The sequence below is a fragment of the Accipiter gentilis genome, chromosome 32 (assembly GCF_929443795.1).
Source record: "Accipiter gentilis chromosome 32, bAccGen1.1, whole genome shotgun sequence".
In the NCBI taxonomy this organism is placed as follows: domain Eukaryota; kingdom Metazoa; phylum Chordata; class Aves; order Accipitriformes; family Accipitridae; genus Astur; species Astur gentilis.
The window spans coordinates 17929514-17955290 of record NC_064911.1 but is presented as its reverse complement, the minus strand read 5'-3'; the positions used below and the strand labels follow the sequence as shown (position 1 = coordinate 17955290).

General features: G+C 38.6%; 1 protein-coding gene across 2 annotated transcripts in view; it reads left to right on the top strand.

Moving 5' to 3' along the window:
- Window positions 1-25777, top strand: part of POLA1 (DNA polymerase alpha 1, catalytic subunit) — a 200871-nt gene that overhangs the window by 48711 nt on the left and 126383 nt on the right. For both annotated transcript variants that reach the window (XM_049835189.1, XM_049835190.1), the window contains 2 exons: window positions 22876-22908; window positions 24475-24567. In XM_049835189.1, the coding sequence (XP_049691146.1) occupies window positions 22876-22908; window positions 24475-24567 (126 nt within the window). The remainder of the gene's footprint in view (window positions 1-22875; window positions 22909-24474; window positions 24568-25777) is intronic.

The window sequence follows — 25777 nt, the reverse complement described above, 5'->3', positions numbered from 1 at the left end:
GCCACACTCTCTGAGAGGAACTGGGGTTAATAGTTTATTAATAATTTGTGTTGTATGTAGAACATCATAGACTTGCTATATGCTCTTGAGCATAAGGGTGTTTTTGCAATTTTATAGAACATAATGCATCTTTCACTATTTAAGCTCTTCAGACAGTGTTGGAAGCAGGCATTGTTAATGGTGTTTGGATTTGTATGGTCTCATAAGTTTCTGAAATGTAGAAGAAGAAACAACAAATTTGTTGCTTGCTTTGCATAACATGGAGGTGTTGGGTTTTGTCTTTAATTTTCAATATTTGTGTCATGGCCAATAGTTGTTTTAGGACTACAGTTAACGACCATAAAGAGACCAGTGACTCGCACTTGTTCCACAGAAGGAAGAGTTGGTGGTGTCTGAGTTCCTGAGCTGTTGCCGTGAGTGCTGGGGGAGATGGAGTTTGGGAAAACCTGAGCCAATATGCATACCCATAATGAAAGAAAACCTTTACATGTTTTGCTTTTAACTGCTTTTTAAATGCAGTAGGCACAGGTGCTTAAATATTAAGTCAGCTATACTTAAAGTGTTTGGAAAAAAGAGTAGCGTGAGCTGCGAATAGATTTTCCTAGACAGCAAGTAATGGATTTCCTGTTTCCGTGTTTCTTCCCAAACGAGTACTTGAATCATACTTTTTGGTGTGTGCTTACTTGGGGACGGGGATGGGGGTGGAACGAAAGGAGGAGTGGAATTGTTGATGGGTAGTTCAAGAGGAGGTTATTTGTCAAAAAATACTAGAAGCTTCTCTGATAACTGCAGAGCCTTGAAGTTAAAACCTGGAGGAGATATGGGAAAATGACTTTTACCTTAGCATTTAGTTCTGTCAGTGCGTTAAGAAGTTGAATGTCAAGAATAAAATAAAACAATCTGGAGAAGGATAGCTATGGGTCTTGAAGTCACAAAAATAACTTGGAAACACTGAATGCTCAGAACTGGTAAAGAGAAATACCGTGTCACGCTGAGGGGCAAGCAGTTTTGTGAGTCCATTGAGTCCAGAACTGCGCAAGAAGTCAAAAAAGCTTGGATAATTAGTTCTGTTCTGTACATACAGTTAAAACAGCAAAAAAGTATTGAGCTTTCTGTAAGTCAAACTTGTGATTCAATGTCTGGATTTAAATAAATCCCTTTTTACTGGGGGCTGAGAATGAAGCTTCTTGTAGAGAAAAGGGCTTCAGCTGCCTTGCTGTGTTGTGGCTGGTACTGGACTTCCTGGGAAAGAAATGTAGATTGGCTACATGTGAAGCCTGTATGTTAGGGTGAGAATCACTGCTTGTCTAGGTTTGGGTTTTGGTTTTGTGTTTGGGGGTTTTTTTCTTCTTTTTTTTTTTTTTTTTTTCCTACGGAAGAGAGCAGCTGGGTAAGATCTGTGGAAGTCGTGCTTCCAGCTCTGCTCCTTTTTTGCTGATGCCTTGTGTTGAACTCTTCCTGGAGGATGAAATGTCTCTTGGCACATTTGTTGCCATCTGCTGTTTGTCTCTGTTGATAAGGCTTAGTTAGCACTTTTCCTAGGAAAGTGCATGACATAGTTTCAAAATCTGCTCCATTTACCTGTTGCTGTGGGACTAGGCAGGCCCTGCTCTAAATGTTTTCCAGCTGGTACATATCATTACTGTTTCAGATGACTAACATGAAAAATGATAATTGAAGCTACAAGCCTATTACGTAGTAAGCTTTAATTAGTTAAACTGCTTCGTATTCGTTTACTGTTGGTGCTAATGCTCTTGAAATTAATTGGCACTAAAGGGGGTTCAAAGTTTATATGCAATCATTGCTGTTATAATGTGCTATATTACTAGGTAACTTGGATTATTAGGTGATTTCATTCTCCATTATTGCTGCAAGTTAACAAGGCCAGAGTAATTATCTCATAAACAATAGCCTTGCTCGCAAGACAGATGCGGCCAGACCCTTCCTGCAGAGTTCGAGTGCCCGCTGAATTCTAGCGAATAGGCAAGAGAAGGTGATCTACGTATGTCACCCAGCAGCAGATGGGGAAGATTTTTAGAAAGTGGGATAGCACACTTTCAGATCTTCTGTTATGCTAATAAAGTTTTTGTGTGAGAACGATAGCAATGTCAATAGCCGCAATCTATCAATGACATCAACCCCTGGCATGTGCAAGCCATCAAAGCAAACACAGAATGCCTTTGTATGCATAGCTGGACAGTATAAACCAGTTGTTGCTAGAGTGAAGGTCATCTCTCATTTTCCTAGAATAGACTAAATACCTAGCATACACATTCATTAAACTTTTTTTGAACAGAAGTTGTGATTTGGTAAAAATGGAAAATTGAGAGTCATGGGAATTGCTAGACTCCATAGGAATTTAACCCCTAAATAGTTATTCTGTTGTTTGCCACTAGTGTACTATAATGTGACTTGTATCAGCCTACAAGTGTCTGATAGGAGAAATAATAAATTTACTGGAGTAATATGATCTAGTAAGTATAAAGGATTATTAAGTAATAAATATTTAATACCTAAGTTCATATTTAAGATGGTAGGGCTTACATCAGAAATTAATTACAAGTGAAGATGACTTTCATGAGTGAAAACAGGAAAAATTTCTACGGTGAAACTGTGGAATAGCAGTATGACTGAGTAGTGCCAACATGCACCTCCTAATGACATTTTGGAGAGTGACCAACAGGAGAAGGTTCAGGTGCTGAATCTCCAGATTCTTAAGCGTCTTGATCTGGGTTCTGATACTATTTTAAGACCCTCTTTACAGACAGCATGCAAATCTTTATTTAGGACCATCTTTCAGGAACTGCACGGAGCAGGTCAGGTATTTATTCCATCCCAGAAACTCCTGTTTCCAGGAATGAAAAAGCCTAACCTCTAGATAGATCTCCTTACTTTTCTCTTTCTGTCACTTACATTCTTAAAGTAGAGGTTGAGAAGAAGTTTAATGGATTTAGGAGTATACTTTGTAGATGGACATGTCTCATGTACGAATTTTAAAGATGTCACTGTGTTTCAAGTGAAAAGGGTGGATAAGTACTTTGCATGATAGGCTGCTTAGTGTGTTTTATTAGAAGCATCTGCGGAATTTTACAGTGGATGGTTCTTTGTAGCCATAGTAATTTTGCCCTTTTTCAGTAGTGTCAGCTTACAAGTTAGAATCTGGAGTATGCACAGACATTATAAAGACTTTTAAATACTGACGCACATGCAGTGGGTCAACTTTATAGGAACAGTTCTGAAGGTAGGATTTAATTTTGCGTATTTTAAGCTATGGTATTAAACCTACTGTTTAGGGTGCTTTTTTGTTCTCATTTTTAGTATTTACAATTATGACATTTAATTTTCTCCTGTAAGAGGTTGTAGTTGCCCAGAATCAAAAAGATGAGGAGTGCAGAAAAGAAATATCCTCATGACTTTCTCATAACCATTACCCTTCAGGTGAGGAGTTATAAATGTGGAAGTACTGGACACTGCAGCTTAATTTATGTGCAACCTGCGAAGATGTAGAGGAACCTAAATGCCCATTTCAGTTCTTTTACACTTTTCAGCGAGGAAGGACAAGTAAGAATACTTTATTAAATCATTGCACTGTAGATGTGATGCTATTAATGGTATCTATCAAGTGCATCTATTTGATAATGTAGAGGGTTCCTCAGCAGTGGATTCATTTTGATATTTCAGCCTTGAAACCAAGTTTCCTTGTTTGAATCTACTAAAATTGTTGGTGTCGTGTCTAATAACCCATCTGCTTCAATAATGATAAAGCCTCCTACTTAGTCTGTCTACCTCAAGGGAATAATCGAGCAGCCATTGTGACAAGACTTCTCTGAGCCAACAAAATACATTTTTCTCCAGGAGTTCCCTTGGAAACATAATTTATTTTTAAGGCAATAGTGATAGGGGCCCTGAAATAAGGCTCAATAAGGAACAAATATCTATCTCAAGTTGTTTGTCATGGCCAGTGAAGTGACAAAGAAAACACCAAAAAACCGACTTCACCTTATTTAAAAGGGAGCCAGATATCCTTATGAATCGGATTGTGATGTGTGTTTTTATGGGGCTGGGCTTTATGACTCGGTCCTGGATTTCTTGGTAGGCCTTTTAGCCATGCAGTAGACTGCAGGCTGCTTCAGTTTTTTTTCATAAAGTGTTGAAGCAATTGTGTTGTTTTGGTTTACTGCTGTGGCAGAGACCGTTACCAGTCAGAGGAGCCAAGAATCAACATTCTGTAAATGTCTGATGTCCCAAATGTGCGTGGTTTGGCTTGGCATCTGTAATTCACCTCTTCCTCCTCTTTCCTCCTCACTGTCTTACAGGTCCTCTTACGTGATCCGTTTCTTGTGTTTGTTGGTGCAGATTCAGAGTCGCTGCAGTTGGCAGCATAAATGAACCATGTTTCAGTTCTTTGTTAACTTTGTGGCAAAGGAGTTGCATAGAGGTAGCGGTGGATTTCCCATCATTTGTGTTAAATCAATATCATATGCCTTGCTTCTAAAAATTATGCTGTCACTCAACCTGAAGTTACAGGCTTGAAGTAGAGACTATTTAGTAAAATTTTACTGCCCATATGCTATACAGGAAGGTCAATAAGGAATCACTGCAGTCTTCTGCCACACTGAAATCTTATAATTTATGTGACAGATGACTCGGATAGAATTTGAATGAATTGGGTATCTTTGATAAAGGTAATGCTGCATAATTATAGGAAGTCATGTGTGGTCAGCCAGAGGAGGAACAGTGTATTACCCATCTGGCACAACATAAAAATATTTGTACTTAAAAATTGGTACTCAATAATCCCTTAGATTGGACCTTTCAATATTTACCTTGTTTAATGCTCAGGGAATTCTTTGTTCATGTACTTGATGTTTATAAGAGGTTTCCTGTAATTCCTTCCCAGGTGGGAACAATCTCGTATCTTTAGTTTATTTTAAGGAAATTGTTTGCTGTAGTCTACATCTCTGTAAAGCATTGTGCAAGGAGAAAGTGATGCTTCACTTGTCTCAATTCAGTCTTGAAATTATTCAAGTGTCAGAGAGGCCTGAATGCCTGAGTGCGGTTCAGAAAGAAAGAAAATAAGGGAACCTCTTACCCCAAGTGTCACATAGTCAAGATCTAGAAAAAGTTGTTCTAATTATTATTATGATTTTTTCTCCTTCTACTTCCCTCCTTTTCTTTCACCTCAACATACCTTAGTCAAGCATTAACTCTTGAAGTGATGCTTTGACTCATATGTTTATACATAATTTAGCCATGTCACTGTAGTATGGATGCTGCTTGTTTGACACTATTTTTTGGGGGTAGGTCTGCTGTGGTTTTGCTGTTGTTTCCAGGGTTCAGCATATTAAAAAAGAATAAATAGGTAAAGGAAAAAATGAAGAGCTGAAGACACAGAAAAAAACATGTACAATAGAGACAGGGGAGCCAAAACTTTCTCTCATATCTCCTTAACAGGCCGAAAATGTAGAAAAAGATGCCGCTGACTCCACAGGGGTGGGATTTCTTTGTGGTGGAGGAAAACCTTTTGGAGCAGGTCTTATATACTTATATGTATAAGGATACCGGAGGTGTATTGTACAACTGGATTTTGTTTCTTGCTGACTTGCCTTCCTTACAAATTCTTGTCTGTTTTAATAGCTCTCTTTCTCCTTCCCTTCCTTCCAAAGTGTTAGATGTCTTCGTTGCCAAAGCATCCACATTTTGTGTTTCCAGTCACTTCCCAAATTTGTCATCACCACCGCTCTTCTTTTTTGGCCTCTCTAGTTGAATACCATGTTGCTTATAGATCAAGGTGGGAGCCTAGAATTAAGTTCCCAAAAATTCAACTCTCACAGCTGTTTGAATTCCAGTGAGGTGTTCAGGGTATGGGATGGGTTGAGGAGGGGAGGACCAGCTGCTGATGAACTCCAGGGTGATGCAGGTGCCAGCCAGCAGCATTCGCCTGGCTGCTCCAAACTGGCTTTTCTTTTAAGAGGATGAAAGTGGGAGTTGCTGGCCAGACTCTGGTTTGTTTTCTGGGTAAACCAAATGGAGGGGCCGTTTTCTGCCTGGAGAGCAAGGACCTGCTTTTTGCCTGGAAGGTAGGAAGGGAGGGATGATGTTCTGGGTCTGTCAGGATGCTCTGGCCATGAGTGATGTATTGCAGTTGCTGAGACGTACTCAGCAGCATGTCCTGCGCCAGTGCTCCTTTTATTCTTTCCCTGCTCTGCTCTTCCAGCCCAACCGAGGCATTCGCCAGCGGCTCCCTAATGAACTAATGAATGTGCTGCTTGTGGCTCGTTGCTGTAGGAGCAGAAGGCTGAGATGGCTTGCACCACTGCATGAAAGATTAAGCAGTTAAGACTGTCTTCGTTGTATTTCTCTGTAGGTGGGTTTTTTGTTGTTTTTCCAAGTACTTCCACAGTCCGTCTGTTTGAGCTGTATGTTAATGCTTACCCTGTTGTTTTGAGGTGTGGTTTCCTAGCTTTCTCCCTACTATACACTCGACAAGCTGGAGTGTCCTTGAACCTGCCCTCCCCTTTCTAAAGCGAAGAATGAGAAGCCTTTAAGCAGCTTAAGTGTCGGCCGTGTCGCAGCTGACAGGAAACCGATCTGCCGCTTGGCCCCGCGTGGTGCAGCCTGACTTGCCAGTGGCATGCACCCGGGCTGTGCGAGCCTCGCGAGGGCTGGGGGGGTACGTGCCGTGGGTCCCCTCTGCGCCCCAGCAAGGTGGAGTTTGGCTGTGGACGTGGTCGGAAATCGCTGTCTGTCCCAAAACGTTGTGGCCATTCGCCACAGCTGTCTGTCCTGTCAAAACAGGGACTCGTCTCAGGGTTAAAGGTTGATGAAAACTGTTGCTAACTTGAGATGATTGATGTTGGAAAAACTAATTAGTGAGCAGGGGCAATTAATTTCATCATTTGTAGCATAGTTTCTCTTCCAGGTTTTGAAGAACCTTGCTGAGGGGCACCTATGTTACCAGCTTCTTTCTTTTTAGTTGAAGTAGGGATGTATTTTCAGTGGACTGCTTCCAGGAGGAAAGACAGTAAATTGATAAGCAACACTTGAATTTAATTGTGAAGGATTCCTGTGTGATCTCCAAAGGGTGGAGGGGCTCTTTTTGCTTAGAGATGGACACGTCAGATACCCTGGTGAAATTTTCAAATGAAATACCTTGTGATAGAGTTGGGAACTCATTGGCCCTGCTCCGCGATGGGAGGTGTTCTCTGTAGTTGGGGAGGTAAGAGAGGAGTGTTAAAAGGGTATTCTGGTAACATTACTTTGGCTTATTCAATTGCTGATGACAAGACAATGTGTTTCCACTTTGGTCCACGCTGCTAAAGTGTAATATAATTATTTGTATTAGACACCAGCCACCTGTTAATATCGTTCTTCTAAAGGTCATTGTGTGGTGCCTTGCTGTCTGAATTTAATGGCCCTGTATCAGGTTTGTTGGTCACTCTTTTGTGTGACACCGGACAAGTGTTTGTGGGGAAAGAATGTGAACCCGATACCCCAGCGGCTGGGGGAGAGGAGAGGACCGGAGGAGAGGGGAGGACTGGGGACGGGCTCCGCTGCTGCTATTGTTGGGCCACGGGGCCAGGGCTGGAAAACACGCCGCTTCCTTCTGAGGTGCTTTCATCTAACATAGACCTTGTTTGGAGCAAAAATAAATTGCAGTAATTTCCCTGAGAGGAGTAGACTGATGTCTATAAACCCTAACTTTTTGGTACCCCTGGATGCGTAGGGGCACTGGGTTCCTGACCTGGGCTGTAAAGGAGGGGAGGGGAGGGGGTGCTGCTCGGCTGGCTGGCCGGCCTCCTAATGCCATGAAAAGAAAGTGAGGTGGTGATAATGTAATTGTGCCTGGTGACAACGGGTAGATGCTTGATAAGTTATTTTTAAACATATGGTGTTGGCAGTTAACCTTAATCCTGGTGTTGGATTCATTTATTAATGTCTGTACAGTGACCTGAAAATGCAAAGCACTGTATCATTGAGAAATGTTGACCTTGTTATCCGACAATTTTTAATTAATTTTGCTGAATACAAGGGTGGCGTGCGTTTAACTTGAACTTTTGCTCTTCCCATCTGACCTGGTATTAGCTTTTGGGAGAGGTGGGGGACAGGTAGGACTTGTGGATGAACTTCTTCCATGCCTGTATCTGGTAAATGTAGCAGATGCAAGTGACTGCTGCTGCAGGGGCTCAGCTGAATGACTTTGTTTTCAAATTTCCAGAAAATGAAAGCTTCAGCTGCCAAAAGAACAAAACAAAGCACCTGGTTTACCACATGGTGTAGGACATTCCAGCACTTGCAAAGGGGGAGGGTTGGCTTTAAGCCATCTATATTCCAGCGTCATTAGTAACTGCTACTAACTGTTGGATTGAATTGCTGCTGGCTGAGAAAGAGCAAGGGCTTTTAGAGTCTTCTCTACAATTGAAAATAGTCATATGAAGAACTCGATTACTGCCAATTTTATAAGGATCTCACTTTTATCAGTTGCATATTTAGTGGTTCAAACCATTCGAGCTTCATTATGCGCGTGTAGATAGCTCGTTGTGTTTGTCTGAAATGGGTCATTAGGGTCTTCAAGCATCCTGGCTTTATAAAAATCTAATTGATTATTTCTGCTGTGAAAGAGTTAATGAAGGATCACTCGTGGCTTTTAATTTTCAGCTAATTAAAAGGAACGGCTGTTTTTGCCTTGGCACTCATAGTTAGAAGTGCCAAATATAGGATTTTTTTGTGTGTGAGTTGAAGGGTGAGGAGGAGGGGGAAAAGTTACATGTAAATCATTTAGCCATTAACCTAATGTGGTGGATTTATAAATCCTATTACTATAAGCCCTTTTCATTTCCACTGAGGCCTGACGTGTGCTTGATCCTGCTAATGTAAAATTCATTCTGTCTAAGTGATTACTGAAGTAAGACACTTTTAGTCAATTTTAATCAGATTGTGTGAAACTTGCTTGAACACTAATGTTAAGTAAGATATGGACACAGTTTGGCCATGTCTTAATTAGCCTTACAAATCAGTTAGACTAGGAATCAATCAGTGAGCCAAGTCTATGAACCTTTTGACACCTAATGCTTTCTGTGGGGTGAAGATCTATGCTGAGGGCTGAAAATACAGGGCTTGGAAGCAAGATTAAGATTGTAATTTGGTGTTCTTTTTTTATGGTATGCTTCGCAGTCCCTCACAGTGTGCAAGTCCTTTACGATGCAGCCCTCATTGGTGTTTCAGAGTTGAGGCCAGTGGGGTGCTTCCCATAGCCCATCATAAATTCCCGTCTCCGCAGCAGGAGCAGCAATTGGAGTGTTTTTCTGAAGCTGCTTCTGCTCCAAGATACATCTGTTATTTTGGCAGAGGGGGGCAAGGGACAGCTTATCTTAAAGTGTTGTAACCTCTGCCTTCCAAGCATTCACTGAGAATGACTGACTTGGATCCATGGGACATCTACCCCTCTTGGGTATAGCTGTCCCTGCTTTTTCTATAGGGAGACGTTAGTATGGAAGATGTCTGCCTCACAAGCCCCTCAGATATTGCTCGCTGGTGAGATCAAAGGTGGTTTTTGTGAAATGTCATCCTTTGAAAGACAACGAGTTTGCTGTTTTTAATGTTTCTCCTTTTTCATTGCTTTTTATGTAGGCTCGGCTCTGACATGAGCCTCGAAGTGACTTTCACTCCATGTTAGTTTACCCAGTTTTTGAAGACTTATTACTAGCCAGTATCGTTAGTATTCTCATCATGCAGAATTTCTGTATTGGTAACAGCTTTTGGTATTTTCTCTTAATACATGAAACATTTCCTTTTATTACCAAGATGCTTGGAAAACTTGTCATGTCCTTGAAGGATCCCATAGAAGTCTTTGTTGGTCGTTTTGTTTTCCTACTGTTGCTTGTGGTGTCTTCTGCAGCACAGTGAAAAGCCTTAGGAGAAAAGGATGCTTGCAATATATGGAAATAAAATGTTGAATACCAGAAACAGCAGATGTTCTCTCGAAGTAGGCAACATCTTTTGCAGAAGTCCCAACGGTATGTGCGTTGTGGCTGTGCTGGGAGCTTGACTCTAACCTGGTGGAAGAGAAGCCCATTGTAAATGACCAGCTTAGACTGGAGATTTTGTTCTACTGCTGTAGAAAAATTACCTGCATGATGATTTGGTTTTTAAGCTTGAAGATTCAACCACCAGCAGTGTCAGCAAACCCTTTTCAAAAGTCACTCTAGAAGTCTGTATGCTACAGGCTTTGTAAGTTGTTTTTATTGCTCAACTTCCAGGCAATTTAAATATCTTTTCTCCTCTGTCTAACCTGTTAAATTACCTCTCTCTGTTAGGGTGAGTGTACCTCATTTAGTCAGATGTTACTTAGTTGATGATATGACTGCAAGCACATGTGGAAGAGAGAGGGGAATATGTTTTTTGCTTGATCTGAGCGCCTCTTTGTCTTCTGTTCTCTTTCATACAGTTACTGTTGGTCTGCCAGGTGTGCCTTTTTGAATGAAAATGAGAAACTTCTTTAGTGTAGAACTCTTATAGTGTGGTTGGGATGAGGCTCATTTGAAAAGCTTTGAAATTAGATGTTAATTACCTTTCTCTTCTACTGGATAATCTTCTGTACTTTAACCAAATAAGGATAATCTTCTATACTTTAATCAAATAAATATTCAAATACTTTGAATTTGCCATATTTCAGCTTTGTGACAGTTTTCTTATGTGATGGATTGTAGCAGAGCAACTAGTCATGAAAAGCGAGAACTGAAACAGAAAAATCATAGTAGTTCAGGTGGATGAGACATCTGATCTATTGTAGACATGTAGTTAAATGTAGTTGATCTGAATAACCATACAGTGATGGGCTAGTAGATGAACTGTCAAGGTTCATGTCAGCCTTTTTTTTTTTTCCTTTCCTTCCCCCCCCCCTTTTTTTTTTTTTTTTTTTTTTTTTTTTTTAAGATTGTAGCTGCCAGTATCATAAGATCAGAAGCTCAAAAAAGATGTAGTGAAGTCCATTCTAGATAATATTTTCGGGTAACGTTTTTATTGATCTTGGTCATATTGTGGTTGGTTCTTGACTTTGAATATTAAAGTGTAAATCTTCCTATAAATGAACATAAGGGACCCAGGATACCCTGCTTCAGAAAAGAAAATGACCTATAAAAGAGAACAGATGTCTCTTATCAGCTGTATTGCAGGTATATTTCCTGGGAAAATCCTTTTAAATCTCTTGTTTTGCAGCTCATCAGGACATTCTAAAAATAGCGTCACCTATGTCAGAAAGCAGCAGTAACTCTTAAGTGTTCCAGAGGTTGGTGGGCAGGTGTGGTTTGTTTGGTTTTTTTTACCCGGCAGATTTAATGTGTTTTTTAATAAGTAAAAATATTGGTATTCTTGAGGTTGGCACTTGTTATTCTTCTGATCTCTAAAGGGAATGTGTATGGGCTTTTTTCATGGTGTTTGTGTCATTTTAATGGTAAGACTGATAGAATTGTTTGTTTGTTTACTGAAACACAGGAGGCTCTGTCTGAATATCAAGTGCGTTTTTACTGTGAGGGTGACTGAGCCCTGGCACAGGTTGCCCAAGGAGGTTGTGGAGTCTCTGTCCTTGGAGATACTCAAAGGTGTCTGGACATGGTCCTGGGCAGTCAGCTCTAGGTGATCCTGCTTGAGCTGGGGTGTCAGACCAGATGACCTCCAGAGGTCCCTTCTGACCTCAACCCATCTGTAATTCTGTGATTTTGTTTATATTTTTTTTTTAGTTCAAACCAAGTCTTAGAATACCCGAAAATTCCTATGGGGATTTCTATTCTTAAAACGCATCCCTATCTTTCCTTCTGTGTTGGGGGTTGGTTGGTTTGTTTGTTTATTTTAGACACCTGTAGTAATCTAAAGGCATTAAAAAGAAGCTTAGCAACATTTGTATCTGTAATAGCAGCGGATGAAATCAAGCCACTGTCGACCAGTGCTTGTGGTTGGATTATTATATTGGCACTAAAACTTCTCTCAGGGCCCTGCAGGTCTCATTTCAGGTATAATTCTAATGAGAATATTGAATGACTGGTGTGACAATAATGTAAATTAGTGCTGGTGCCTTCTATTTAAACTGAAAAGTAAGAGCAAGAGAGAGCTTTGAAAGAAGGCTTCCTTGGCACATGAGTGAAAGCTGAGGTTTTTTATTAATGATTCAAACTCCTGTAATAAGAAGTAGGAAAGCTTGTTAGCTATGTTTTTAGATTAAACAAAACCTTTAGGTTGTGATGTTCTTTCTTTAACAGAATTTGTGGGATGAAGAATTTAAATGAAAATTTCCAAAGTCAAAGATTGATTGAGTTAAAGTATGTAGCATGAAATCAATCCTGTCAAATTGTAGGGAAATAAGTGAGAGATTTATAAACATTGTTAATGTTTTAGAAATCTAGTTTTGTGCAAATGTGTTTTGAATTCTTTACAAATGAGATAACAGTAGGTCTAAATGACAAATTAAGGATTTAAAAAATAATCAGCATGCCTCTCTTGCAGTAATGGATTTATGGAGGTAGCATGCTTTAGTTGCATTTATAATTAAGGTTTTTCCATCATTAGAATAGAAATATATTCCTGTTGAGCAATATCATTTTAGGTGAATTATGTGGATTGAGTGAGTGGCAAAACTCCACTACTTTAATCCGATATGTGGCTAAAAGTCAGTATTTGGATTGGACTCCTAGAGGGCAATGTTGAAAGGTTAAATACATTTGTTTGTTTTCCTAGTCTTCATATTTCCATATTCTTTACAATTAACAAACAAATCCATATCCTGTGGTATTATACAATGACAACTTAACAACTTGGCTTCATTAGTAATGAAGCCATACTGCTATTAATTTCAAAAATCTAAATACTGAAATGGGTGGGCTGTACGTGGAGTGCTTAACGACAGACTAATGCATAAAAGTAACTTCTGAAACTGTCATTTCTTTGCATGAGTTCATAGTCCTGAAAAATTAAATTGCATGCTTTGGTAAGCCTCTAACTTTGTTCTGTTTTTAAAAACAGTGTAAGTGTCCTCGGTTATGAGACAGGCTACAAATGGTATTAAAAAAGCCCTAGACTGCAATTTCAGGTAATTGACCAATTGACAATTAACTGCTGAAATCTTAAAGGCTGATAATAAGGTGGTCCCTTTCAGGAATTTGCTTTTGCTCAGCTTTTCTCAGTTGGAGTACTCACAAAATTGTGTCACGGAGCATGTTTCTGATTCTATGGGAGGTCCATGACATCAAATACGGTTCCATCCTTAGCTCCTTTAAAAGTCTGTAATACGTATGTTATTGTGGATGTCTGTGGATAGGCAATAGTTTCCACTGGCATGGGCTCTTTTTTCTTCTATGTCCTTATGCGTAAAGTCTGGAAGGTGAAGTTGCCCCAACCTACCCTACAGTTCCTATTCCTGACTTAGAGTTGCAAGCCCTATTTAACAAGCAATTTAGGATTGTTAACTAGTAATTTTCTTTTGTAGTTAGTTTAAAAATAGCTAAAAACCTTAAATGAGCTTTTTTTTTTTTTTTTTTAAATGTATTTCTGTTTCTACATTGAGATCTAAGTATGGCAGAAATTAGCCATACATCTTATAATCATCTGGTAGGCCAGTAGATTTTCTTTCTGACATGCTTTGTAAGTGCTTGCTTTGTTTTTTGGGGATCTTTTACGTCCTGAGAAGCTCCATCTTAATTTTTTTGTCAGACATATCTAGAGAATTAGGGAAGCTCATTTTGAAGAGATACTCTAAAAAGATTGTGTCTGACTCTGACAAACCCTCAGGAGCTCTATCCATCTGCATCCAAGTCAGCTTCATCAAGTGCTGTACAGTGGTCACACTGAACAAATAGGAAATCTGACTGAGGCTTCATGCTATTAACCATGCATGTTTCTTCTTGTCTTTTCACATCCTTGGAGCTATCGCTAGGTCTTGCCTGAAGCAGGAAAGGTTAAGTGTCCCATGTAGAGTTGAAACTGTTTTCTTTCCCTGATACCACCTAGGAGGGCAGTTAGAAGCTGCCACAGGGGCTACTCTGAAGAGACTGCGTAGGAGCCACATCAATACAGTGGCTGATGTTTGGACATACTGGACATGGTACCTGCCCTCCTACTACTTTTTCACTACTTTGATCAGTACCAAATGTGGTTGTGAGTTTCCGAGACTTGAGCACTGGTAGTTATTTAGTCCTGCGTAGGCACCTTGGTAAAAATCTTCATTTGGTACAAGTGCTTATTTCATTCAGGTTTCATTGTTCTTTGGAATTGGAATAATCTTTGTTCAGTTTTGTTCAGGAAGGGTGGCACAACGTCAAAGACTAAGGTTTCTCTACTTGCAGCAACTGTGTTCCTGGTTTCCAGCACTTTGTGTGTATGCTCCTGCATGATGAAAAACTTACTCTGTTATGTCTCTTTGATGCAGCAAGATCCATCTTATAGCAGATTCTCTCTTTTTTTTTTTTTTTTTCCTGTCTGGGCAATCCTAAAAGGATTTGGTTTCACAACATGCTTTGTTTTTTAAGTACAGTTGTGAACCCTTTAGGCATTTGTATACACCTGATCTCTCAACTTTTGCATTTGAGTAGCTCAGTGGAAACCTGAACATCCCAGTATAGTTAGGAAGCTGAATGTATAGGAACTTCTCCTTCCTTAATCAGAGAGGCTTAACAATGTATCAGATCTGGAGCAGATTATTTTGGAGGCTTTCAGAATGATCCTTTTCTTCAGAGTAGGGAGATGACATTAAAGGTGGCACTGAGACACTTGGGGTGTCCTGGTTTAAAGCTCTCCTTACGAAGCTGGGCAGCCTGTTGGCACAGGTGGTTCTGCCCCATGTAGTGAGGTGGATCCTGCCTTGTCCAAGCAATTCTTGGTCCTCAGAAGGAGGTCCATGAACATAAAAACCAAAACCCTGCTGCTGACACCAGCTGTGCAACTGTGGACTATGAATGAGTATTGTTTAACTTCATAAAAACAACTGTCATGTTGTCTAAATATATCTAATTTAATGAAACAAAATTACATGCTTTATGAAAATCTTGCATGACATTTAAGAAATTAGGTAAGAGAACTTTCTTTGGAGGGTAATTAGAGGCTAAAGTACTTTTCAGAATTTGAATAGATGTTGCTTTGATAGAAAACCACTTAGTCAAGATGAATGAACAGTTTACTTTTAAAGCAGTTCAAACCACTTACAAAGATTTTTATTTTTTTTTGATGGACACAACGTTCATACAGAATCTATTCATTACCAAGACTAGCATGTCCTCTCATTTCCTATAAAATTTCAGGATCACTTTCAGTGAATATACGTGTACCTAGACAGAGGTTGCCTTGCCCTGTTCAGTGTACCTATTGCAAAATGCCCATGGTTCTTCGAGAAAAAGGCTGTGTTTTTCAGTAGCAGGCCTTTTTCTTTTAAGAATACTTAGCAGATAGGAAGTGTTTTCTGCATTCGTTTTTTTCTTTAGCGCTTGCTTGTCTTCCCCCAGCCCTTCCCTTTTCTCCAAGCATACAAGTTGTGGTTATTATTTAAGAGATGCTGAGCAGGAGAACCTTAGAAGAGTAATCCAGGTTCACTTCCTGCCAACTCTACATTCCCTTCTTGCCTTAAAGGGCCTTTCTTTTATACCTTTCTTACACCTTTCTTTCTTCTTTCTTACACCTTTCTTTTTGTAATGAAATTTTCTTTAACAGTTGGAAGATAAGGGAGGAGGGCCTTATAGACTTGCGAGTCCTGGTTACTGATTTTTTACTAAAAAAAGGTGTGGGGGAGATTTGATTCTCATGGAATTTGTCATCATCTTGGATAGTGCATTGAGTTTATCCACTGTTTAAAAAAAAAAATTCAGTCTTTAGAGTATTAGCTTTATTTCTTTTTCTGGTTTACAGAAATACTTGATCTTTTTGAAAAACTGTCTTCACTGTTGATTCTGAAACCTACTCCCTGATTTCTCTAGGACTTCTAGTTACATGGCTATGAGAGTAAGTTATCTGGGAGATGAGACAGTACTTACATTCCTATCACCTCAAGATTGAGACACACGCTTATATATTTGAAAGATAATTTCTAAAAATGTAGTTCCACTTAAACCTGATGTGGAGGGTGGTATGGTTATTCTTCTCTACTTGGGAATAGATTTTGCTGTTATTTGGAGGAAAATCTCTGTGCTCTGGTGTAAACCTTGACTAGATTCTAACTTGTCTCACCAAACAGGAGGCCTTGGTTTATAAGTAATTAATTTTAATTATTTACTGTTCTTGTCATTTTCTTTTTTCTAGTGAAAGACTGATTCTCTATTGCTGAATATGTTAAACCAGTTCAATTTGGGAAACAAAGCAAAATAAAGCTTTCCTGTCTAAATGTTTGTTCATTTCACTGAAACAAATGCTGCTCTTTTCTCTATGGAGGATATACTTGTCTGTATTCATTGAAATACTGAACAACTTAACACATGTTTTGGTTTTACTAGGAAATAGTAAATGATGCCTGTCATATTCTTGCTTATTAGAAGTGGTTTTACTTATGGTTTGTGATATGGTTAGCTTTCAATGTAGTAGCAGTGTACTTGAAATGCAGAAAAGGTTTTCCTATTAACTATAAAGCTACCTTTGCATCTTACATTTAAGTACAAAATGTTCCTCAAGCATAGACTTATTTAATGGATTTAAATAAAAAAATATTCCTAAGAGTTAATAAGCTGAAATTGGTTTGAGTACCATGTTCTTCAAGGGTTTTTAGGTGTTGTAGATCTTATTTTTTTATGGAGTAAAACAGGCAAAAAATTTCCCTGCTCCTTCATTTGTTTTAGGCTTTCAGTTTTGAATGGGTTGTGCAGAAAGAAAATAATCCTGTGGGTGGGCTGTGAGCCCTGGTGCTTCTCTAGGAACTGCCACTGGTTCTGCTGTTTGGTTTGTCTGGAAGGAGCATTACTGACTGTGGAGGGTTAGGAGATGCCCATGCTGTACAGACATCTTTCACAGCTAGTTATTCACCCGGACTTTGTATTCTCACTGCTTCTGGGATCACGAAGTGAGGTCAGAACTGGGTTCGTTACCTTACATACACCCAAGTGTTCAACTTCATTGTTGGGCACTCAGTTCCTACATTTCCAAGATTCTAAATTAATTTCCACACAAAAGTTTTTGGCTGTTGTTTTTTTGTTTGTGGTTTGTTTTTTTGTTTTGTTTTGTTTTGTTTTTACTTTTGTCCAAAGCTGCAGGACTATTTCATTGTTTTTTCTTTCATCCTAGTATGAAAAGAATCCTTTCCAAAATAGGCAAAAGTTGCTGCTTTATAGCATGGTTTGTAATATATTGTGCAGAATAACCAATAACTCTACAACTTGGTAAGGAGTTAATTCTGGTTTTCCTATTCTCTTCAGTGAAACCCACCACAAATACTTGAAATAGAGGTACTGTAGAATTTTAAAGGTATAATTGTTTCTGGCACTAAGGGAACATTGTCTTCCGGTTGTAATTTGATTCACATCATCATCTTTAGTGTTTTACTGTCATCTTTGCATTCCTTGTCAAAATGTGACAAAGGTACACAGGATTTTGGTTGTGTTCAGCATGTTTCTATTGTTGCCTTTTTTGTGTTTTCTGTTGTTCATGAGGCAGAAGATCCAATCTTTTCTTGGCATGTAAACATGTGTTACTGAATCTTTGTGTACACTGCTTCAGCCCTTGGAACCATTCTCCCTTTGGTTTTGGTGCACCATCCAAAACTGGTTTTATACACAGTAGCGTCTGTCAGCTTTGGGTGGAGCATCGACAGTTAATTTCAGTGTTTATGAAAAAAAAAACCCAAAACCCAAAACAACAAAAACCAAAACACCTGGAAGGGAAAATTTTGGCAGGGTGGGGTGTACTTCTGATGCTGTTAACATTTCCTAAGAGTGTAGATTTTTTGGGAAATGTAACTTTGAATGCATTGTCCAAGTACAGCAAATACTCTTTGAAACAAACTTATTTATTAACTACTTGAATCTGGTCACTCAAACTTTTCTAAACTAAGTCCATTGTCTAATGAAAAGGGTATATAGTGGTGCTTCATTCCTTGTGGCTAAGAAGGCTTCCATCTTTTTGCTTGTGGCATACGTGCCATTTGTCCAGTGATAGAAACCTTTTTTGAAAATCTTCCTTAATAAAATCTTTTTGCAGCATCCTGTGGCCATGGTTTATCAGTGGTAGAGGCTACTTATCACAAAATACGAGCAAAGCTAATGAATAGGTTGCAAAAATACATGGGTTCAGAAATACTTCTTACATAGATTAGTGACTGGTGTTACATACTGGAACACAGTTCTTCCTGCCCATTTGTTCTGTGTGATGGGAAGGACTAGCTAATATGAATTTCTAAAGCTGATGACAGAATTATTTTCTTACTATATAATTGCAGAAGTAGACAGCTGAGATAGAAAAAAGGTATCAGGTCTACACTAGATAACTACAGGTAGTCTTCAAAAATACATTTTTTTGCCAAGGCCTTAAGAGTGTTAGTTTTTCTTTTTGTGCAAAGTGAATGCATAAGTGATTTTTTTAAATTATTATTTATTTATTTTTTGGTATGCATCTTTGGCACAATATTTTTGTAATCATTGCAGTCAGTCTTCAGTCTGGTCTTAAGTCTCCCTTTTGGTTCCTTCACATCTGCGGCCCCAGGAATCTACAGAAAATTTGTGTGTCTTCAGGAGAAATCTTTGCATCAGTGTGTTAGTTTTGTGCCCTGTCCCATTGTTTTTTAACTCAGGTATGTTAGCTTGTTTTCACATAAGCATCCTCTCATTGGAAGGCACTCTTTAGTGGTTTTTAAATAAGGAATCTTTCAAAATACTGGATGTAATGTATAATAGTAAAGCTGTTCTTTGTGTATTTATTTATTTTTAATCATTCGCTTTCTTAAATCACGTCCTCATTTAATTAAGTAATTAGTGAGTTGGAGTAGAAGTAGGACAGGGAATTTCGCAGTTTGATTGCTTGTCTGCAATTACAATCTTTCAGTTTATATTGACTTGCAGTTCATGGGTGAGAGAATGTGTTTCTAGTCTTGCTTTTCCAAGAAAAAAGTTAAAATAGAATTTCACAGATGTTCACTCTGCTGAGAAGTTCACAGGTTTTTAGAAGTATATGTTTGCTGGGGGGAGGGGGCATGGCTGTACAGATGGGTTGCCAGGCAATTAATTCTTCCTACTTGGACTGCCTGCAGTAGGACACAATCCAGCTCTCATGAGCAGTGCAATATTATTTGCAAAAGGAAACTACCGAGTAACAATTTTCCTATTCTCTTCCTTCTTTCTTCTGTCTTCCCAGCCTCACTATAAACCTCCCTTCCTTTTCTGTGCATTTCTGAGAAACTGCTAATGATTGATATGATAGCAGTGCTGTCATTCTTTTTAACAAAAAAAAAAAAAAAAAAAAAAGTCATTTTTATTCTAGGTATTTTAATAGAGTCCCATTAAGGATGTATGGCTGACTGAAATATTGCCATGAAGGGCTCTCACTGAGCTGAGCCCAGGAATTAAGAAGTCAGGAAATCGGCTGCTGCATTGCAAAAGAACCTTGTGTGACACAGTATCTCCTGATTGGGGGGATCATTACTGCTATTATGACTCGACTTGCGTAGGAATTTTAAATTTCATCTGAATGTCAGTAATAACCCTCTTAGCAAATTATCCTGAATAAAATCACGAAGGCATTTTATATAATAGGTGTTGAATTACTGGATAGATTTGCTAATTAAATACTCTTTGTTCTGCTGCAGTTGACATTACAGGGTAAGATCTTGAACAATTATTCTCAACAGCTGTACTTTGTTAAGGGAAAAATTAACTACAAAGTTTATTTTTTTTTCTACACTTGAAGTTGGCAGATTTTTGAAATGTGCTTGAAAAAAATTCCATCATCCAATTGGTAATGAGAAGATAAATATGCAGGTGTTGCTGTGAAATCAGATAACTACCGACTGCCTTATTAATGAATTTAGCAAGCCTTTATAACCTTCTGTTTTGTAGCTGTTGGCACTTAAAAGTGATCTCCTGTCAGAATGGGTAGCACTAGCATATGCCAGTCACTTGATGAAGCTAACTTATCTGTGACTCTCTTGTTACTACTTACATCCACTGCTGTCCTTGGAGGCAATTGAGAAATGGTCTTTGCACAGCCAAACAAATTTTTTAGTAGGGGGTAATCCTATTTTTAAAAAAAAAAAAAAGTTATTTTAACTATTAATAGAAAGCATTATTTCAGAGAATGAAGTAGAAAATGCCAGAGATTATCAAGGGAAAAAAATGGTAGGCCTTCTTTTCTTTTCTTTTACATGTAAACTCTTAATTGCCAATTTTAAAATTTTGTTTCGGGGCTCCTGTTTGCTTTTGGAGTACTAAGGGAAAGGTATAACCTTTCTCTGTAGGAGTTAGCTAATTAAGTGAGAGAAAGGGGGGGGTGGGGTGGTGAATAAGCTAGAACTCTGATTACTGTATATGAAATTCGGTGTAATGTACCAGTGATATGTGTCTTTAGAATAATTTCAAAACTCCATGGAAAGGTGGTAGGGCGGTGCCATCTGAATCACTCACTAGGAGATGAATACGAGTGGAATATCTTTTTTAAGGTTCTGACTAAAATGGAATTGGGTGCATCTGAGCACATTCAGCCTAGAATGAATCTGCAGTTAAGACAGACCATCTTCCTGTTCTTCTTTGTCTACATAGAAGATTGAGGCCAGCCGAGCTTTTTGCAGCTTGGGACATCAGCAGAGTTCAGTCATCACATTGTCCAAGTACCTAGTTTGTGGCATCAGTGGATGGTCTTTAAACCAACAGGATGTTTTGAACTTGACCCAGAGAGTGTAAATCCATAGGTATGTGCTTGGGGAATAACCCTGATAAGGACATTCATTGTGAGTCAGCTGTGTCAAAGTTACACTGTGGTCTGGAACCTAACCTTTCCTTAAGGGCCTTGAAGGGAGTGGTATATTATGTTTGCTTAGCTCACATCTTTGTACTTGAGTCCATCCTTAGGTGCAGTGATTTTTTTCTTCGAAGATGAAAGTGGCTAGGAAATGTGTCTGAACACAAACTATGCTGAAACTGGACATTAAGTTTGCAAAGTCAAGCATTGCAAAACTAAGAATGCCGGTGGAGTATAGCTTTCAGTGCATAATTCTGTGGTGCATAATTTAAAACAAACTGAAAAAGCATAGTGGAGCATCATACTTTAGTATTAATCATTCATTGTTTAAAGGTTCAGAAATATTAAAGAAACTTGCCGTTAATGTTGAAGGAATGACAGCTTTGTCCTGTTCGTGTACTGTTATGGAGAGGTGGACATTCCACCTTTGTTTCAGAATCGCTTGCTATAATAGCAATAGTCAATATCATGATAGTCGACTCTTGCGTTCATTTTAGGCTCCTTGGCCTTACAAAATTCATGAGATCTCCCTGAAGATGGTCATACTCCCACTAAGCATGGCCAGCTGTTCCCTGTTTCTCCTTTTTCTTTCTTCATCCCTGCTAATTTCTACTGCTCAGGTCCCTGTCACAGACTTCTTGACTACAAGTCATAATTCTGCCTTTTTGGCAAATATGGCCAAGGAGTATTGCAATTTAATGTATGAAAAATAATAAAACTTAGACTAGGCTACTGAATTTAATATAACCTGTTAAAATAGTGTATTGCCTGACTATCTTTAAAGCTAGAGTACCAAATTGTTTGCGTTCACCTAACAGACTCTGATCTATCATCAATATAACAAGTGATTCAAAGTAATCCTCTTTAAGAAAATTTGAAGTACAAATATATAAGTAGCAGGACTAGCTGAAAAAGAACTGAAGTTTATGCTGAGTGGGGATGGAGAGGACTGAAGCCAGGGAACTGGGACTAACCAGGTGCAATCTGGAGCTGTGTGCCAGAGCACCAGGATGCTGATGAGAAAGGAAATGGGGAATACAGTGGAAACATGGCCAGGTGACTGAAGGAATGGACCAGATGTTGGTTCTTTTGCAGCTGTGCAAACTTCACCAAGCCCTTCCTGCTGCAGCAGCTACACATTTTGTTCGTCAAGCTAGTTTTACTTGTCTTTTCTGCACTACAGCTGTATCTGTGGCTTCAGATGGTACGCTCGTCCACTCCTCTCCCCTATGCTGACCAGTATTAGAGATGGAAGCAGGAGCCTACTCATGTGAGGTCTCTATAGCTATTTCTAAGGTTCAGAGAATTGCTATTCAGAGCATTCAGGGAACTTGGGATGAGCTTTTGGCTGAGGAACAAACCTCATTACACACGGATTTGCTTACTGAGTCAACATCTTTATCCTACCTCTATCCCAGCTCCTTGTCCCAGTTCTGGTTTTCCTAAGGAGTTTGTTTTTTGATGACCCATTTTGAGATCACTCTAAGGGTAATCAACCTTTTGACTAGGTTCTTGTTAAGTGAGCAGCATCCAGGCTTTACTGAGTAAGACAGGACGTTTTGGGGGAAAAGACTCAATGACATCAAGAGATAAGATGATGGATATGGAGGAGACGACTGACCTATATTACTGAAAGAGGCTTAATTCTGGCACTTCCTGATTAGGTTTTATTTGAGCATTTGATTCAATGTTCTTTTTTTCCTAAGGTAGAATGTGTGTGTGCACATGCAATTTTGAGATTTGTTTTAATCTTGTTTTAGGGGAGTTAATAATAGCATTAATACAAGGTCAGATGAGAATTTACTCATGTAATAAGAGTATTGAGGTGACTGTGTTGCCAGGAGAGAGGTGGTTTGCTTTGTTTTGAAAGGTGAGAGCATTTGGAGTTAGCAACCTAATGGATATGTTTGCATGTGTTAGCTTGTAATTATATCATACACTAATCTTTGATTATTTTTTTTATTTCAGATTTTGATGCATACCAAGGAGATGGTGCAAAAGGTAATGCTGAGCATTTTCATTAAACAACAACCCTTAAAGAGCACACCTGGTGAAATTTTTTTTATTCTAGGAGAACTGTAACCCAAACAGACCTGAAATCACTTCTTAGGATGCCTGGTTTACAAATGTAATCCTTCCTAATGGATTATAGCTTTTTTTCTTTTCCTACCACAGATATGATCTGGCCCCTGCTTGAAGCCTATGTGCGACTGTTTCAAGGAAATTAGCAACAGTGCTAATTAGAGTTTACTCATAGACCTGTTACACCATGTGTTCTAGTGTTTTATTATGGTTTATTTTTTGGCATCCTTTAAACTCTGTCACAGGGTGGGTTTTTGACTTTATAGAGTTTAACATGGACATAGCCATGCTGCAGTTTTTACAGCTGCATTGATTTTCCACCACTGAAAACATCAGGTTTTCATTTTTTCAAGTTAATATTATGTAATTGGATGCATCTGCCCATTTTTTTGGTGACATTTTTTCCTTGCTATGCCTTTCATATGCACCCCAGGCTTTTTATGTGCCTCGGTTTGCCTAGAGTTTGATCCGTTATCCCAGGGTATTATGGCAGTCTGGCTGGTGTTTGAACACAATCTTTTCCAAGTAGGGCATTTGAATTATTACAAGGATCAGTATGAGAGATGATACAAAGGGCAAAAGTGTCAGTCAGAGAGAAGGAATCAAGTAGGTGTTCGTGTTCATCTCCAGGTGTAATTGTTCAGTAGTTCAACCTGGGGATACAAACCTTGTGGGTGATAGTAGCTAGATCCTTATGCAAAAGGAATGCCTTGTTCCCAGAAAGATCTGCTGCCCCAGGGAGGACTAACACAGGTAACTAGATTACAGTAGGAAAAAAAAAAAAGATGGGAGTGAGAAAATGGAAATATGAAGCCACCTGCATAATCTGAAAAAAGTGTAAGAGCAGCAGCCTAATCTGGACAGTACTGTGGTATTGTCAGTTGTTATCCACTAGCCAATATTTTCACTAGATTTGTTTGAAATAGAGTGTCTGAGGTTTTGGGTTGGATTTTGTTTTTAAGTCCAGAATTACTTTTTTGCAGTAGTATTGTGATGGCTACAAATGGGATAGGATACCTGACTGTGGTATTATCTTTCAAGCACATTGGCTAAATGCCTCATCTGAATAGTCTGAATTTGTCCGGCAGTCTTTGAGTCTAGAGTGATCTTCTTGTGTCCTAGCAGTCCAAAATTATTTCTGATTAGAGTTCCTGCTGTTTCTCAAGGTTAGACTTGTTCACTGACTTATTTTTCTAGCATTCATTTAGTAAAATTCTAACCACTTATATTAGGTACACAACTGAACAGTGATTATTTTTTTTTAAACATATCAGTGATTTAAGTTTCATCATTCTCTTTAAATTCACGTATGTCTTAATGAAATGTACAGACTTCTCAGTAAAAACTTACTTTACATTTTTCTGCTCTTTAGTATTTAAGGGATAATATACAGATAATGGTATTTTTGAATCTTGAAAATGAGGTGGGACTTTAAAAAGACGGAGTGGTTCTGTTTTGTTTTTCAAAGCAATTTGTTTCATTTAGATGAACCTTGAAGTGATTTATGGAGACACAGATTCCATTATGATAAATACTAATAGCACCAATTTGGATGAGGTCTTCAAGCTCGGGAACAAGGTAAGGAATTTTTTCTTTTTAGAGCTTTCCTGCATGTCTGTGTTGTAACACTGAGTGGAGCAGATGGTATTAAGAGAGGACTCTATGGCATAAGCAGAGAATAGGCCACAAGGAAGAATTTGATGATGTATGGAAGCTATGGAGTAGTAAAAGTTCAGAGTGCCCTGTCTTCAGACGTAGCTACTCTGTGCGTTTTCTAAAGTGATTAAATTAAATGAAACATTTCATTGTATAATGAGCTTTTTTTACCAATCCTAAGTTACCAAGACACTATCTGAATACTTGGTAAGTCAAAATGTAAGGTACAATTCCTCCACATTAGTTAAAATTACAACGTCAACACAATTTTGATGTTAATGATTTTTGTTTTGACATGAGAGATGTCTATCAGTTTAGTTTTGTTTAGTTATATAGTGTGTTACACTCTATCTGCCGTCAGGTTTCCAGTGGCAAATTCAAATAATAACTTCCAAGGTATACTAGATATGGAAGAGATCTGTTTGATTAGCAGTTGGCAATTGATGATGTGGAAATGTTGCGGCTCTCCAAAATTGTGGAAGACAAGCGAGAAATGTTTCAGAACATTTTAAAGAAAAGATGTAAGAGAAGTTGGTTTTGGAAGAAATTGTGATGAAAATGAAAGCTATGGAAGCTCTAAAAAAACCAAAGCAAACTTGGAGGTTTTTTTCAGTATAGTATTAAAAAAAAGTCATGTCATTTTAAGGCAAGAGTGATTCTGGGGTTTTTTTAGAATGCTTCTGCTTTCATGCTAGGTTGGTACTTTCAGAAGTAGGTCCATCTCAGGAACATGGAAAAAGGAATAATATCTTGATGTCATAACCAAGTAGCAGGAGGGCTGATGGCATGGAAGAAAGCAATCTCTTTTTTGTTTGCCACCTACAAGACTATATTTAGTTTCAAGTGTATATACAGTAGTGTATAAGAAAGTTTAATCTCACTCTAGCCGTGTGTGTGTGTGTCGTTTCATTCTGGTTTGTTTTTTGTCCCTGTACTCCCATTTGCTGGGTAAATGTTACAGAGGAGCAGTTAAATGATAATAATTTTTATAAAGTCTGACAGGATCATCATCATAGGTTAAATACTTCTGATTTTGTTTCAGGTTTACTGAGAGAATGGAGGGGGGGTGTAACTCATATAAAAAATTATCAGGATAGAGAATTGTATCCGTTGATAAGGAACACTCTTAAGA